Source organism: Physeter macrocephalus, chromosome 12 (genome assembly GCF_002837175.3).
Source record: "Physeter macrocephalus isolate SW-GA chromosome 12, ASM283717v5, whole genome shotgun sequence".
In the NCBI taxonomy this organism is placed as follows: domain Eukaryota; kingdom Metazoa; phylum Chordata; class Mammalia; order Artiodactyla; family Physeteridae; genus Physeter; species Physeter macrocephalus.
In genome coordinates this window covers 11,552,619-11,570,087 of record NC_041225.1, presented here as the reverse complement: position 1 = coordinate 11,570,087, position 17,469 = coordinate 11,552,619, and the positions used below count along the sequence as shown (strand labels likewise).

General features: G+C 49.5%; 1 protein-coding gene across 1 annotated transcript; it reads right to left on the bottom strand.

The window, feature by feature from the left end:
* Positions 1 to 50: 50 nt before the first annotated feature.
* THNSL2 (threonine synthase like 2) lies at positions 51 to 17,006 on the bottom strand. Its single transcript, XM_007102542.4, is given in 11 exon segments — positions 51 to 2,071; positions 2,074 to 2,180; positions 2,673 to 2,831; positions 5,047 to 5,171; positions 5,278 to 5,426; positions 8,348 to 8,577; positions 11,816 to 12,039; positions 12,650 to 12,665; positions 12,775 to 12,897; positions 14,140 to 14,372; positions 14,790 to 17,006. Coding segments are annotated over 10 exon segments (1,470 nt in total). The 5' UTR covers positions 14,361 to 14,372; positions 14,790 to 17,006; the 3' UTR covers positions 51 to 1,955.
* Between the last annotated feature and the right edge of the window lie 463 nt (positions 17,007 to 17,469).

Below are 17,469 nucleotides of genomic sequence, written 5' to 3'. Positions count from 1 at the left end.
GAACCCGTGTCCCCTGCATCGGCAGGCGGACTCTCAACCACTGCGCCACCAGGGAAGCCCCCAGTCTGATCTTTTAATTATGCAAGTTAAACCATTTTGTCCTAAGCCTCTCTTGGGCCTGAAAAGGTTAAAAAGGTGCCTGAAAATGCACCCACGCCCACAGATTTGCCTCTGAAGGTCTGGGGTAGGGGCCAGGAGAGTGTATTTTGGATAAACCCAAGGACCACACTTTGAGAGTCATTGCACAGTATCTGGCAGATGTGCAATCACAGGGGAGCTCTGCCCCTGGTTCCTGCTGGTTCTGGAATGTACCAGGCACTGTGTCCAACCAGGACTGCCAAAGACAGGCCCACAGGCAGTCCACTGGAGAATGGAGAGAAAAGATAAATATAGGTGTTGTTATTATTCCTTCATGTCTATTTTAGCACACGGTTTGTGTAGTTTATACATAATTTAGTACACATATGTTGGGAGAACATATTAAGTTTTTTAATCGATAGGGGCAAATCCAAAAAGTTTTAGCCCTTGTGTTAAACAATTGCTCCTATCTTCAAGGAGCTTAGAGACAGGAAGATAATGTCTCAAGTGGATAACCATAAAACAGGGCAGAAGGGAATACACACCTTAGGAAAGCTACAGTTGGAGTTCTGCCAGAGTTCGGAAACAGGAGTCCTTATTGCCAGCTGGGCTGATAAGTAAACAAGACACAGTAAACAAGTACCAGGAACCAAGACAAACAGCCTGTGAGACGGGACTTGTGGGTTCATCAAAGAAGGACAGTCTCCCAGAGGCAAGTGTAGGGTCAAAGGCATGGAGAGGGGAGAGCGTGAGTCGTGTCTTCAGTGGAAAGAACAACTTGACTTCTCTGGAGCAGCGTGATTATGGAGGTACCTGTGGAAATGTAGGCATTTGGACTTTATTTAGTGTTTAAAGAGGGATCATTGCTTCTCGCTGCTATGATCATGACTTGGTTTAATAAGGATGGTGAGGGCTTCTCTGGTGGCGCAGTGGTTGAGAGTCCGCCTGCCAATGCAGGGGACGCGGGTTCGTGCCCCGGTCCGGGAGGATCCCACATGCCGCGGAACGGCTGGGCCCGTGAGCCATGGCCGCTGAGCCTGCGCGTCCGGAGCCTGTGGTCCGCAACGGGAGAGGCCACAGCAGTGAGAGGCCCGCGTACCGCAAAAAAATAAATAAATAAAAATAAAAAATAAGGATGGTGAACCTGGTACATGAGCAACAGGGCAACTTGACCTAGTTTGAGGCCCCTGCTTTCCTACATGGCCTGGATCTGGTGATCCTGAATCCCAACTCCTGTGCCACCTGCCCCGCTGCCAACCTGGGGCAGCAGATGGGTGCGGGACACCATGGCACCACCATCACCACCTGACAGACACCGGGCTCTGCCCGCAGGGCACGCAGAGTCACCATCACACTGAACCTGCACTTTTATTCCAGGGATTCCCAGCGTTTGACAGGGTGGAAGCCCTGTGGCCAAGACCTCTGGGTCTGACCTGGGGACCAGATAAACTAAGGCTCAGAGCCAGACCTGTGGTAATGGAGGCAGCGGGCCCCACCTGCACAGGTTTTAGGATCTGGGGGTCCAAAATGTTGGAGCCAAGGTTGCCCCTGAGCCCCAGACTTTTCATGTGCAGGCCCCGGAAGTTTCACAGGAAGCAGTGACGCTCCTGCACCGTCTGGCCCTGGGCGTGCACCCCCAGCAATCATCCACGACTCCCTCCCCGCCTCCCCGGTGACCAGGCCCAACACGGCCAGCCAGCCGCGCGGTGAGAGCACAGAGCAGCCAGGGAACAACAGCGCACAGCCCGCTGGCTCCAGACCCAGCTGGGCAGCCCCCTGAGAAACTCCTGCACCTGCGTGGAGAGAAGGTGAACAAGGCAGCTCAGAGGGGACACCTCCCAGGGTCCGAAGCCGAAAGGAAGCCAGCTCCAGCCTGGCTATGCCGGCGCCTTCCGGAAGCGCCCCTGCCGCTGCCGGCTCAGGCCCTCAATCAGGCCCCGAAGTATCCGCGTCCAGTCGTCACCCTTCCGCATCGGGGTACAGCGCGCCTCCTGTGCTCCAGGGCGAGGATCTCCGCGGGAGTCTCCGGGGTCAGCCCGGCAGCCAGCACGGCCTCCGGGAACTAGGCTGCAGAGGCGGGAGCCAGACTACAGCGGGGAGGGCTGCGGAGGCAGGGCAGGTGGGAACAGGGGGCGGAAGACAGAGGGACAGGCACAGAACGAAGGCCAGGAGGGAGAGGAAGGTACAGGGGAAGGGTAGAGGTAGGGTGCAGAGAAAGTGACGGACAAAAAGACACGTTTGGTCCCCTGAACTTATCTCTGCAACGACTCTGCAAGCAAATTGCTCCTCCTTGTTGGAGGCCCAGCTCCCCCTTCCAGGGTCACAGTCTCAGGACACAGGTCCACGCAGCACCCGTCATGCTCATAAAAGCCATTTGTGGGACTTCCCTGGCGGTCCAGTGGTTAGGACTCTGCGCTTCCACTGCAGGTGGGGCGTGGGTTCCATCCCTGGTCAGGGAACTAAGATCCCGCATGCAGCAAGGGGCTGCCAAAAAAACAGAAGGCCATTTGTTCACATTCCTCTCTCCCCTGCTTGGGGAAGAGGAGGACCCCTGAAAGCCAAGGGGTCCCCCCGAACACACAGGCACCCACCACCTGTAGCTGGGGTGCCGCCTGTCCACCTGCTGGTAATGGTAGCTCACGGCCACGGCCGAGTGAGGGAACAGCAAGGACTGGCTCTCTTCCCAGCAGCGGCCCACGGTCTGGGTGATGGCCTCGTCTGACACTGACTGAGACATTACTGCCTCTGAAAGCCGACAGGTTTCAGGGTCAGAGGGGTGGGAATCAGGGCTGAGGGGAAGCGGGGAAAAGGGGAGAAAATTCCCACCACGTAACATAGCCAGATACACAGCAGAAACTCGAATGAAACGTTCAGAGTGAATGGCTCAGATTCAGCTCAGAGACAAATCTGGTTTCCCACGTTTCCCAGTTTTAAATGGATTCACTCAAGTTAGGGGAAGGATACCTTTGAGTTTCAGGTCAACACATTTAGTTAGAATTTGGCTCATGAATCAGCAAATCAGCGTGTAGTCTTGTTCAACAACGGGACAGAACGCAGGGTAAGGGCACTCAAGCATTCCTGCTGCTTTGTTGTTGGCACGCCCCCTTCCTGTGGATGTGAGAATAGCTTCCCGTCAGTTCCCACCCAGCTCTTGTGGCACCTCCTTTCGGAAAACTCCCCACTACCTTCAGACAGAGGAAGACTCCCTTCTCAGTGCTCCCTTGGTGTAGATGGTTGATTTGATCATTCTCTGAAAATGCACTGCATGCTCACAATGTGCCCAAAACCCTGCATATACTCAACTGCAACCAATAGGGTATTATAAATTGTTTATTAATTGTGTTATAAATTGTTTAGATACCTTCCTGACCCATTAGGGTTCACAGAAGACAATGCGTGTGTTTTATTTACCTTTGTATCTCCAGCACCAAGCATAGCTCCTGACTCATGGTCAATATGTAATACGAATGAGTGAATGAATGAATGAATGCTGTTCCAGCAGTTGGAGTATCTTCTACATGTACAGCGGGGGAGAGAATGAAGAATTGGGGGATATGGTGTCTGTATTCATGGAGCACCTCATTTACATGAGGAGAAGGATTGTGGATGTCAATACAAACCGTTAAATAAGTTGAACTTTGGTTGTGTTACAGTCTGAATGTTTGTGTCCCTCCCAAGTTTATATGTTGAAGCCCTAATCCCAATATGATGGTATTTGGAGGTGGAGCCTTTGGGAGGTAATTAGGTCATGAGGGTGGAGCCCTCATGAATGGGATTAGCATCTTTATAAGAGGAGGCCAGAGGGCTAGCTAAATCTCCTTCCACATATGAGAAGGCAGCCAGCTGCAACCCAGAAGAGGGCCCTCACCAGAACTCAACCATGGCACCCTGACCTCAGTCCTCCAGTCTCCAGAACTGTGAGAAGTACATTTGTGTTGTTTCTAAGCCACCAGTCTGTGGTACTTTGCTATAGCAGTCCAAACTAATTAAGACAGGTTGCATCAAAAGAAGCATAGATTCCAGAAGACAGAAATTCCACTCCCATCTGTGTGGGTGAATCTAGTTCTGGAGACAACGCTTTAAGATGGACATTGACCACTAAAAATTACGTCATGTAAGGGACAGCTAAAGGACCCAGGAAGGCTTAGCAGGTAAACGGAGATTCTCTTCAAGTATGGGAATCAGATGGCTCACCAGTGCACAAGCTAAGAAGTAACAGGTTCTAGCATGACATAAAGAACTTCAGAATGATTAGAGCCGATGTGAGGTAGTGAGGTCCTAGGCACTGGAGATATACACAGTCTGGATCACGATCTGGTGGGAATGTGGCAGAGAAAATTAAAAGCAAATTCAACATATGAAATTCTTTCTTTTATATTAAATAAGTTTTCATCACCAGGTTACCTTAAAATAAAAGCAATCCCTCCCTAGGCTCCTATCCATCTGAGGAGATAAAATTTCTCCTTCTTTTTTTTTTTTTTAAAAAAAAAAGCTAATAGAACAATAGTCTCTGCTCATACTGGATGGGAAAAGTGGCTTCCAGTTATTATTGGAAATCAACAATAATAAATAAAAACAACAGTTAATATATTAAGCCCTATATTGCCAGGCAGTATACAAAGTGCTTCATGGGTTTTATTTGACTTAAAATTCAACAATGCTATGAGGCAGGCATTCTCTTTATCCCCATTTTATAGATGAGGAAATTGAAGCACGGAATTTAAGAAACTGGTCCATGGTCTCACAGCTGGCTTGGAGTTAAGCCCCACCTGACTCTAAACCAATAACCTCTACTGCCTCTCCTCATTCAACAAAGAAATCCACATGAAGTGACTGCAGAAGTGCCAGGCTCATAGTAGGTACCCAAGAAACAAGCATCCCCTTTCCTTGAACAGATTTTCAAACCCCAAGTCTGGCCTTGTGGCTGCACCCTTTCCCTTCTCCATGGTGTATAGGTGATAACTGACCTTGCTGTGCAATTCCTTGGGTAGACTCACACTTCGGGTCCTTTCAAACTGCTCCATGAGGGCTCTTGTCACCTGGCTGTCAGAGCCAGATAGCAGCCAGAAGATCCTCTCCGCGTTGTACGGCACCTGGGCAGAAAGGCAGAGTCCCGAGGGTCACGCTGACCTCAGCCCTTGTCCACCTCCACCCAACCAACACCTGGGTCAGACCTGCACATCGCCTCACAGACCCCACCTGAATGTCCATAGCTGATGCCAAGGTTGGTTTGACGGCCTCAGACAGAGAGAAGTCAACCTGCTGGACGGTCCTGTGGGTGATGTCATTGTAGTTCACTGCCACGACCAGGTGGATGGGCAGGCTCATTTTCTGAGCGATGAACCCAGCTTAAGAGAGGAGAACAAAGGTTTCTTAGACACAACATCAAAAGCATAGGCAACAAAAGAAAAAAAAGTAGATAAATTGGACTTCATCAAAATTAAGAAGATTTTGTGCTTTTTGAAGCTTTTGTGCTTCAAAGGAGACTATCAAGAAAATGAAAAGACAGCCCACCGAATAGGAAAAACTATTTGCAAATCATATATCTGGTACAGGACTTGAAGCCAGAATATATAAAGATTTCTTACAACTCAACAATAAAAATACAAATAACCCAGTTAAAAAATAGGCAAAGGACTTGAGTACATATTTCTCCAAAGAAGATATACAAATAGCCAATGAACACATGAAAAGATACTCAACATCATTAGTCATCAGGAAAACACAAACCAAAGCCCCAATGACATACCACTTCATACCCACTAGGATGGCTAGAATCAAAATGATAGATAATAACAAGTCTTGGTCAGGATGTGGAGAAACTGGAACCCCCCCATACACTGTTGGTTGGAACGTAAAATGGTGCAGCCACTTCAGAAAACAGTCCAGCAGTTTCTCAAAAAGTTAAGCACAGAGTTCCAATATGACCCAGAAATCCACTCCTAGTTTATATATACTCTAGATAACTGAAAGCAGGTCCGCACCAAAAACCTACGCACGAATGTTCATAGCGGCATTATTCATAACAACTAAAAAACTGAAACAATCCAAATGTGCGTTAACTGATAAATGGATAAACAAAATGTGGTATATCTATACAGCAGAATAGCATTCAGCCCTAAAAAGGAATAAAGTACTGATACATGCTACAACATAGATGAGCCTTGAAAACATTACACTAAGTGAAAGAAGGCCACATATTGGATGATTCTATTTATATAAAATGTCCAGAATAGGAAAATCTATACAGACGAAATAGATTAGTGGCTGCCTAAAGCTGGGAGGGATGAGGGGAAATGGGGAATGACTGCTAAAGGAACAGGACTTCCTTTTAGGGTGATGAAAATGTTCTAAAACTGATTATGGTGATGGCTGCACAAATCTGTGTACACACAAAACTATTAAGTGTATACTTTAAGTGGGTGAGTTGTATGATATGTGAATCATAGAGCAATGAAGCTGTTACAAAAAAAAAAAGAAGGAAAGAGTAGGAGAAGTTTACTGTGACCTGACACTGTTCCCGTGCCAAACTCTGCCCCCAAGCAGGTACTGACACATGCTTGCCACCATTTGCAGAAGAGAAAATGGAGGTTCTGAGAAGTTGAAATGACCCATCCGAAGCCTGCTAAGTGGCAGACTAAGGAAGGTCTGTCTAAGTCTAGAGCACATGCTGAGTCCCCTGACTCAGTCTCCTAGGACCAGAGCCCTCAGACTGCGTCCCCTGGAAAGGGACTGAGGGGGGACAGAGCAGCAGCCTCAGTCTACCCTAATAGCAGTGTCTGTTTGCACGGAACAAACAAGGAATTCCTCACCCTGAAAGATGGAAAGCCCAGAAAGACAACGTAGTTTTGGGGAAGGTTCCTACTGCCATGAATGGTTTATCTCTGACGAGTAGGTAAAAGGAGTTAAGGATAACCGCACCACCCAACATCACTCTTAATTTTGCAAAGCACATTCACAGTCTTATTTCGCGTGATCCGCAGTAAACATCATGATATCCTTGTACGACAGAGGAGCAACGGAGGCTCAAGAGGTCCGGGGGCTTAAGGTCAAGCAGCTAGTTCCTGATGGAGCAGGGCTAGATCGGAGTTCCCTCTGCAAACGCTGCTTTTGTGCCAGGCACTGTGGCAGATACTGGGACATGTGCAGGTGGCATCACTCCCTGGAGGGTGATGCAAATGGGCAGCCATGGATGGGGAAGAAGGCTGAGCCATCCTTGTCTAACAGCCAGCTGGCCGTTCTTTCCATCCCTGTGTGAGCTGAAGTCAGGAAGACTCCTGACCGCTAAGATACCTTCCTGGGCTCACCTAAGCTGTCCTGGACGCCCATCAGAAGCGATGCCACTAACAGAACCATCAGAGAAGAAGTCATGCCAATCAGGAGGCAGCCTTGCATGCTTGTGCGGATTCAGGCTCTGGAGGCAGCCTGCCTGGGCTGCCATCCTGGCTCTGGGACTGACTGCTGTGTAACCAGGGGCAGGCTGACCAACTTCTCTGTGCCTCAGCTTCCTCGTTATAAAATGCAAATAACAGTATCGTCCCCCAGATAGGCGCATGTGAGGATTTAAGGAGTTAATACGAGAGAAGCATTTAGAGCAGTGCCTGATGCGTAGTCAGTGCTTGATAGATGTGAAGTATTATTATAGGAGATGATTTTAATGCCACGTAGCTCTACAGCTCTTGACCCTCACAAAGTTCACATACACGCGTAAAGAATCTTATTTGTGCCTCGTGGTCATGCTGAGAGATATGATAAGTGTTCCAATCTCCCTGTGATAGCTGAGGAGCTGAGTCTAAGGGACAAGACGTTTAGCTAGTACAGGACAGAACTGGGCCCAGAAGCCTAAGTCCAGGACTCTTTCCACGTCACACGGTCTCCAGGGAGAACACGCTGTACCAGGCGAGCCCTCATCTTCAGAGCAGGCAGCTGGCTGGAGCTGGGAGGAAAGTCCACGTTCCTGGCAGAGGGCACTGCCAGCCAGGCCAGCGGCTGAACCTTGACCTAGTCTCCCCACACTCTGCTGAGCAAACACATCAGATCAGGCAGCCGGAGCACCTTGGGGTTAACCCCTCATTCTTCCCCTGCGGCAAGAGGCCAGGATGTCCCCCCCCAGGGAGTCGGGGGAAGTTTTCTGGAAGCTTCTTGTGTGTAGTTTCCCATCACTTAGGATCCAACCTTTCTCCTCATGGTTACACCAAAGTGCAGCCGGGAGGGCGGGGACCACAGGCGTTTCTCTGAAAAGCCCACTTCCGCCCAGGGGTCTCCTTACCTGCGAGGCTACCGGCAGCCCCCGATGGTACAACCACCTCCACGGGGGGCGGTGGGTGCAAGTCTAAGGCTGGTGCACACCGGAAATAAGCGAAGAAGCGGTGGGCCATTTGCACGAGGACCCGGGACCAGCTGATCGAATTCAGACTCATCAGACCGTGCTCCTTGACAAAGGCCACGTCGGCAAACACGGCCTTGATGGGCTCGTCCAGCTCATCGCTGTTCCCTCCGCTGTCAGAGGAGAGAGGAGAGGGAGTTATCAGGAGCATGAAGAAGCCCCAGGGGGCCACCATGTGCCCATAAGGTCAGCATGTGCTCCTAGGCTGAGCCCATCCTGCTGGGACCTTCACTCAAACCATGTCTCATAGCCTTGTGGTCACATTTCCAATGTTTCTACCATTATCTAAAACTAGATATAAAATGTCAGCTTTCTTCGGATATTGGGGGAAGAATTCCTCTTTGTATTCCATGCCCGCTTCCCCAGTCTCTGGGAATGGTTTATCAGATTGCGAGATGGTGAGAGGCTGAGCTTTACTTCACCGTCCTCCATCAGGGGCTGGAGGGAAAGAGTCGCTCTTCCCACGTGGGCTCCTACTCCGAGGTGCACTCCCCAACCCAGCCCAACCAGCAAGCAAGCCAATATTGCTCTCTTATCTGAAACCTGGGTCTGTTTCTCCACCGGGTCCAAACTTGGAGGACGGCGGGGGAAGATTATCAGGGGAAATGCCAGAGTAGGCACCGAGGTTATTTATTTATTTACTTTTATAAATTTGTTTGTTTATTTATTTATGGCGGAGTTGGGTCTTCGTTGCTGCGCGCGGGCTTTTCTCTAGTTGCGGCGAGCGGGGGCTGCTCTTCATTGCGGTGCGCGGGCTTCTCATTGCGGTGGCTTCTCTTGCTGTGGGGCACGGGCTCTAGGTGCTCGGGCCTGTGGCACGCGGGCTCAGTAGTTGTGGCTCGCGGGCTCTAGAGAGCAGGCTCAGTAGTTGTGGCGCACGGGCTTAGTTGCTCCGCGGCACGTGGGATCTTCCGGGACCGGGGCTCGAACCCGTGTCCCCTGCACTGGCAGGCGGATTCTTAACCACTGAGCCACCAGGGAAGCCCGGCACTGAGGTTACTATTCATTCCACCGTTCATCGTGTAGCAGTAATGAGGCTGCAGGACTGACTCCAGATCCATGTACGGGGGGGATATTTGCTGGGGTGCTAGGAAAAGATTCACTGTTTTTAAGAGAGAGCCACAGGAAGAGAGACTTGGTTACCTTCAGTAACCATCATATGCCACAAGAGGAATGAGGGTGAATGCAAGATGGAGCAGAGAACCTGGCTCCCTGAAGGCAGTGAACCAGCCAATCGGGAACCTATCCCACCTCTAGACTTCCAGGGACACGAGCTGAAAAATATCCCTGTTCGAGCCAGTCTCGGTTAGATTTTCTGTTACTTCCAACCAGAAACATCCCAAGTAATATATAACTAGCACTTGCTGATTATCCTGTGCTTAAGAAGAACCAAGTATACAATGTATATGGAAATTCATGACTTTAGAAAACATCAGTGTCCAACACACAACAATCCAGGTGGCCCATCTCTACTCCCTGAGCTCACCAGCCCAACGGAAAACACATGCCCACCGTTAGCTCCCGAACTAACACACGTCCTCCTGGAAACCAAATCAGAAGATTCCAGAAAGGAAAGGAAGACTTTGAACGGTCCTGCATTAGAAACAAAAACTAATTCCTTTAAAGGTTCCTGCCTTATTTTCTTGAAGCTCAGAACATGTGTGAAACAGAAATGCCCTTTGGCTCAGGCGATAGCACATTTATGACATACTGCATTCATCACCCATCCACGTCTGCCACTATTTTTCTTTTCTTTCTTCCTTCTTTTTAAAATTTTTTGGCCATGCCACACTGCATGCAGGAGCTTAGTTCCACAACCAGGGTTGAACCCACGCCACCTGTGCTGGAAGCACGGAGTCTTAACCCCTGGACCACCAGGGAAGTCCCCGCCACTATTTTTCAAATGTGCACCATTCTCCACCCCATGGTCAGGAATGGTGCTTCTACACATGCCCTTAGGTCAAAGCCTTCCAATATCTGTGTACAAGGAGAGAAGGGCGTAGGTGCAGAAGAGAGGTACAAAAAGCTGTTCTCTGCCTTGATTCTTGGCAAAGACAGTCCTAGATTCATAAATAGCAATTTTGGTGCTTAGGGTGTAACAGGGACACTCAGGAACCTGAATCTTGTACATTAACATCTTGCCACGACTGCAGGAAAATGCAGCCAGATATGGGTAATTCATTACCAAGGCTAACGTGTAAGCTTTTTGCCAACACCCGCCTTAGCTAAAGCATAAACTTTTCAGTGGAATGCGGATGTGCTTGCTAAAGAAAAGAGTAGAAGGGGCTTTTTGTTTGCTCTTGAACAAATGGACAAAGAATATTCATGCTACTCCCATGGGTAAGGTTCGTTTTCACTGTCCTTTTGGTCCTTGACAAAATTGGTGTTATATAGAAACATCACCTATGGGATTATAACAGGAGGCCAGGTCAGTTATAGAAGGAAGGTTTTCTGTCACCACATTTGCTGTCCTGCCAGGTGAGTGACCAAACCAAGCCAGGCCACCTGGACAGCTTGCCCAAGGCCACAGTGCACAAAACCTCACCAAGACCCCTATTGCTCGTATTCCAACCCCTTCCTTGGGGCTACCTGGGGTGTAGTAGGGTGTCAGAGGTAGAAATAAAAAATAAAAAGTATGGCTCCACTCAAACTCATCCCGCCTTCCTACACTCTTGAGCTCCGTAATGATTAAATGCACTCAGAAGAGATGGCCAGACGTTAAAGAGATGGCTTTTTGCCTCTCTGCAAACACAAAACGCTACGATTCACGATGCGGCTCAGGAAGGGGGGTCACTAGCGATGGGTCCCGCTGGGTAGCTTCTTATTTTAAATACTTAGACCTGCTAACCAAGTGCAGAGCTTAGTTGACCCAACTCTGCAAGGGAGGGCATGAGCTGCCAACAAGCAACGGCACATTCTCTTAAAAGTAAGTATTAAACGTGGTTTTGCCATCTGAACTTCAGTGCCCTGGGACAGAACCCAAGTCACTTGGCTCAGGTATGACTCTGGGTAGCTGCCTGTAGATACGGCACCAGCAGGGTGAACGTGCAGGGAAGTGGCATTCTTTGGGGTATGGTTTTAAACCTGCACTTCCTCGGTTGTACTGTCAGTATTGGTTTATGCACCTGTCGCCTCCCGTAGTTTCTGAGACTGTGTAGCCACGAGCCTGCTCAGAGCTAAGCCAAGGCATACACCAACCTCTAAATATGACTGATGAAGGAAGGGGAGGAGAGAAAAAGGGGAGGAGGAAGGATGGTCAGCTAGTCAATTGACTAGTTTTGTTCCAGCCCATCTCCCAAAACAGACCACTCGAGGCAAAGCCATGCTGTGCCCGGAGCCTCTGTCCCAGACTCACCTCCAAACACGTGGACATTCTCTCTCAGCACTGTCGTCATCTGGAGCTCCTGAATCTTTGTGCAGCGACCTTTGGGAAGCAGAACAATGAGGTCCACGTCCTCTGCTCCCTGAACACTCTCGATGGCAGCACTCCCTGTGTCCCCAGAAGTTCCTGGATGGGGAGAGGGAGGAACCCTCCTCTTTAGGACGAGGGAGATGGAAAAGGAAAGAAATGGCCCCTAAAGCACTGTCACCAAGTGAGGCAATATCCTGGAGGGTAGGAACCCAATACTTAATCTGGGGTCCTTGAACCTCCAAGGGATCCACGGATAGAAATCAGGGCATCTGTGAGCTTGGCGCCATATCTTCTGTGTGTTTTATGTATTTAAAATATTATTCTGGGCTTCCCTGGTGGCGCAGTGGTTGAGAATCCACCTGCCGATGCAGGGGACACGGGTTCGAGCCCTGGTCCGGGACGATCCCACATGCCGCGGAGCAACAGGGCCCGTGAGCCACAACTACGGAGCCTGCGCGCCTGGAGCCTGTGCTCCGCAACAAGAGAGGCCGCGACGGTGAGAGGCCCGCGCACCGCGATGAAGAGTGGCCCCCGCTCGCCGCAACTGGAGAAAGCCCTCGCACAGAAACGAAGACCCAACACAGCCAAATTAATTAATTAATTAATTAATTAATTTAAAAAAATTATTCTAAGAAAGTTCCACAGCCTCCACCAGACTATCAAAAGGGTCTGTGGCACAAGAAAAGTTTAAGAACCCTGCTCTATAAATTAGGAGTTTGGGATTACCATATATACATTATTATACATAAAATAGATAACCAACAAGGACCTACTGTATAGCACAGGGAACTGTACTCAGTATTTTGTAATAACCTATAAGGGATAAGAATCTGAAAAAGAATAGACAGATAGATAGATAGATAGTTGATGTATAACTGAATCACTGTGCTGTACACACAGGTCCTTAAACGCGTAGGTGACCCCATGCCACAGCTCCAGCACGTTCAGCCCATTCCTCAACCTGGATAGATGGACCACCTCTTTGTGTCGGAATCTGTTGAAGGCTCGGTCGATCAGATCGCGAGGGGAGAGAGGGGAGGTTGGACAGCGATTAAAGGCCATTCTCTTGTCCCTCAAGTTCACTCTCAGTCTCTTTACACTTTTACATTTGAAGTTTCTGTCTCTTGTTACCAGATAAAAAGACCAGAAGTTTTTTACCATAAAGGATACTGTGTATGAATATAATCCTTTAATCCTAGGAAAAATGTCTGAAAAGGCATGAACTAAACTGTTCATGGATTCCTCATAGTGACGGCCCCAGAGACCAGAATTGGTGCTGTAAGACTTTCATTTTTTTACTTTATAAATTTCGTCATTATTTGGATTTCTTGTGTGCATGTATTCCAATGAGATTCAATTAAACAACTGCATAAGAAACAAATCAAATGTCTCATCTCTTCTAATTTTCCTTCCTAAAGAGAGAGACTTACTTGTTTGTTTTTGCATTCCTTAATCTCACACCTGTGATGCCAGAACCTTGAGATGGTTTACTTAGAATCCTACCTAAGGCTAAGGTCATCCAGAGTACTGTTTCTCAAACTTTAATTAGCAAACCAATCACCTGGGATCTTAAAATGCAGCTTTTGGATCGGTAGGTCAGAGAAGTCTGAGAATTCTAATATGTACCCAGGCAACACCATCAGTGCTGGTCATCGAACTACATTTTAAGTCCTCTTCTTCTCAGCCCCAAACTCTCACCATTACATTTGGTCCACGGACCAGCAGCACTCGTATCATCTGGACATTTGATAGGAATGTAGCATTCTCAGGCCCACCCTAGACCTACTGAATCAGAATCTGCATTTTAAAGATATTCCCACAGAGAATCTGTAGGCACATAACAGTCTGAAATGAGCTGGTCCACAACACTCTCAAAATCCCTTCTGGAATTGCCATTAAAGGAGATAAAACAGCAATCTGAGGGTCTGGGTGTTTTATACGCAGGAAGGAAATACCCCACATTCAAGCATCTCAGGACAATAGCGAAATCCCTTGAAAGAGTTTTTTACAAATAAGCAAAAAAAAAAAAAAAATTCTCTGCAGATCACTTTGGCATTCATCTCACTGGAGGTAGGAGCTGGAATGAATTAACCCTTTGGGGATATTTCCAATTCTGGGATTCCAGAGTCTGGAAAAAACTCCAAAGTTTCGGAAATGTGGCTAGGGACCTCCTAGGGGTTAAATGATGGATTTGCAACTCCATGGTGGGCTGTGCTGGCAGAAGAGTGAGATGGGAGAGTAGAAAGGCGGGGTCTGCTCACCATTTAAGTCATCTCTTGGAATGAGCTCGGGGCCAATGAAGAGGCTACACAGCTCCTTCACCAGGCTGGGGTAGGAGACCACACTCCACTGACGCAGGGTCTCTCTGTCCAGCTGAGGGAGCTCCTCGGGCATGTAGAGGCCCCCATCCGGAGCATAGCCAGAGAAAAGGGCCCCTTCAAAGTCAACCTGTGGGGCCATCCCCCGAGGACTGACGTACCACATGATCCTGGAGGCCTGCAGAGGGAAAGTCCCAGAGACACTTGATCTCCAAGCTCAGTACCCCACGGGACGATGCTGAAGTACACCCAGCCCCTTCGGCTAGCCCCTGGGCCATCATCCAGACTGGGAGGCTGGAGCTCTGTGAAATATCAGGCCAGCTTCACCTGAGACTGCGCAAATCCTGAACTCTCCGATCAAAATGAGGTAATTCTACTGACCTACTACCACGGGAGAGGGGGTACTGGAGCATGCTGGGAAAGGAGAACACTTGGTCCTCGCTGATGAGGAAGAAGTCCTTGGGGTGGGGAAAAGGAATAACAATAATAAGGCAAGTGCCATTTTGATACCCTTCTTGATAAGGAGAGGATGACACACTGGATTATACGCCCTTTTGAGAGATGTATCTACTTCTGCTAAGAAAATAATCATCACCTTCAATGGATTTTTAGCAATGCTGCCTATATGTATGGTTCTCCACTCTGGTAATTTGTTGCAATAAGCTTGGGAGTGTTTAAAAAAAAATACCCCTACTTGGGACTCTACCTGGATCCATTCAATTGAAACCTCTACATGAGGCTCCTTGGGTGGGTCTGATATGCAGCAAGGATGAAGAAATCCCAGTTTGCCCGGAACTTTCCTAGTTTTAAAACTGAAAGTCCCAAGTCCCAGGAAACCCCTCAGTCCCAGGAAAACGAGTACGGTTAGTCATCCCAGGTGAAAATCAGTGCCCTACCTCTCAGCCTGATCCTAAAATAGTTAAAAGTGCTGATATGCTACTCTTACTATCATCTGGCCCGGCTAACTGGTCCTGTCTGGATGCAGAACTCTGATTAGCATGGAAGGCGATAGGTTCCAAGGGCACCCCAGGCCTAACTCTGGTCACACTTCACATCAGTTAGGTTCCCAGGAGCCAAGCACCATGTCAAGGAGCTGGGCTTGAGCTCTGAACACCTTTCTCTGGATCATGGCTGTGAATTCTGATTATAAATCCCACAGTACCTCTGGGGATGAATTTGACTAGACATAGCTCTCAGTACCAGCTTGGACTTATTTCTGTGCCAGGACCAGAGGGGAACCCCTGCCCTCTGGGGACAAAGCCACCTGAAGCCTTCCACCTATGAGAAAGGGAATGAGGTAGCATTGACCTGGAGGAATTCTGGTTCCCTGGACTGTGACTCTGACACATCTGAGCCCAGAGCAAGTCCTACATGGGCTGCTCCGTGCCACTCCCAAGCCTACAAACACCAATGCATCCACCTTAGAGAGGCAGAGACAAGTTGAATTGTCCAAATCATGAATCTTTTGAAAGTGAAAGTGGACATTATTAATAATTAGGCTGGAACAATGGGGATAAGCCAGAACCGTCTCAGGCAAACTGGGACATATCACCTTGTACAGGGGTGCACAGCACAGAAATGAAATCAGGCAACTCCAAAAGCCAACTGCAGGGAGTAAGCAAAGAAGGCCCAGTGTCTCACAGACCAGAACAGGGTGGGAGGGCACAGGGCTAGCAGTGCCTTCGATCAGAAGAGTAATTTCTGTAACTCTGTGGCAAGGGTAAAAGCCAATGCATACTACCCAAGACCCTGGAGTAACGGGAGGGCGATCGTGCCTGGCCACTTCCCGGGGTCAGATTAAAGGAAAGAAGACAACTGGGCTGCCAAAGAAGCTGCGGCAAGCATGAGGGCAGTCAGAGCTACAGAGAAGCACGAAAGAAAATATCTGCGGGGCTTCCCTGGTGGCGCAGTGGTTGAGGATCTGCCTGCCAATGCAGGGGACACGGGTTCGAGCCCTGGTCTGGGAAGATCCCACAGGCCGCGGAGCAACTAGGCCCGTGCGCCACAACCACCCCGCACACCGCGATGAAGAGTGGCCCCCGCTGGCCGCAACTAGGGAAAGCCCTCGCACAGAAACGAAGACCCAACACAGCCAAAAATAAATTAATTAATTAATTAAAAAAAAAAAAAAGATACCCAACAGAAAGCAACACTACTATGCCATGGTAATTGCCAAAAGGAGTTTAAAAAAAAAATCTGCGGAATGCACTTTCCCGGGGCGCTGGTCTCTGTTCCCGGCTCCACCTGGCCCAGGAACAAAGGAGAGGGCCTGAGGCAGGGCTCTGCACATGTCAGTGGGAAGAAGTGGACTGATAAGCACACTGGTGGCTGTCTGCACCGGGAAGGGCCGCCGCCGCTGTTCTATCCAAAGACCCCAAGGGGCAGCCTTCTGAGGCCAACACGGCAAAGCTACACGCGCTATACACCACTGGGTTCAGTGTAAGGTAAGCTGGATAGAGAAGCCCAGAAGTTGAAGCCACTGCCACAGGACTTGGAGAAGCCGATGAAAAAAATCAGGCACTCTGGTTGGACTGCTGTACTGGGGCTCCAAGCATCCGACGGGGACCGAACTAAGTGACCTCTGGCGCATGATTTTATAATTTGCCCCTGTGACTCCGCTGGGCCCTATTCCAGAGTGGAGATAGGTCAAACTCTGACCAATAATCTGGATGAAAAGCAAGGGAAACAAGAGAGCATCGCAAGACAAGGAAACGTTTCAAGAAGGGCTCCTCCGGGAGGTGAAGAGATATCTGAGCAGGGGTGAGGCCGTGGGGAAGACTTAAACCCCTGCGGCCGAACCCCTGGCAGCCGATCGCTGACCTCAGACTGCGGCCCCTGGGGTGGAGGCCCCGGCAGGCCCACGGCAGGCGCCGGCCTCTCCAAGATCACTCGGCACCAGTCCTCCGGCTGGCCTGGTCTTGGGCCAAGACGGTTTTGATAAGGTCTTAGGGATAAGGCTCCACTCCCAGCCTCTGAAAACCCCGCAGACTTCTCAGTGTCGGGGCTCTCCGAGAACCGCAGAAATCCTGCCAAAGGTGCAAAGCATCGGGAACCCTCAACCCTCCCAGGTTCCTCCAAGTCGCAGCGCCCGAACTAGAAGTTGAGGAAAGGGGTTAGGGAGGCCGATCCAGCCACGCTGAAATCCGGGTTGAGCGAAAGTTCCAGAGCTCAAAAGTCTCGCTACCGATTACCCCGGAGAGGGCGCCGCGATCGCCGGAAGACGACCCGGAGAGGGGACCCGGGGCCGGCGCGCGCGTGCTGGTGGCTCGGCCGCT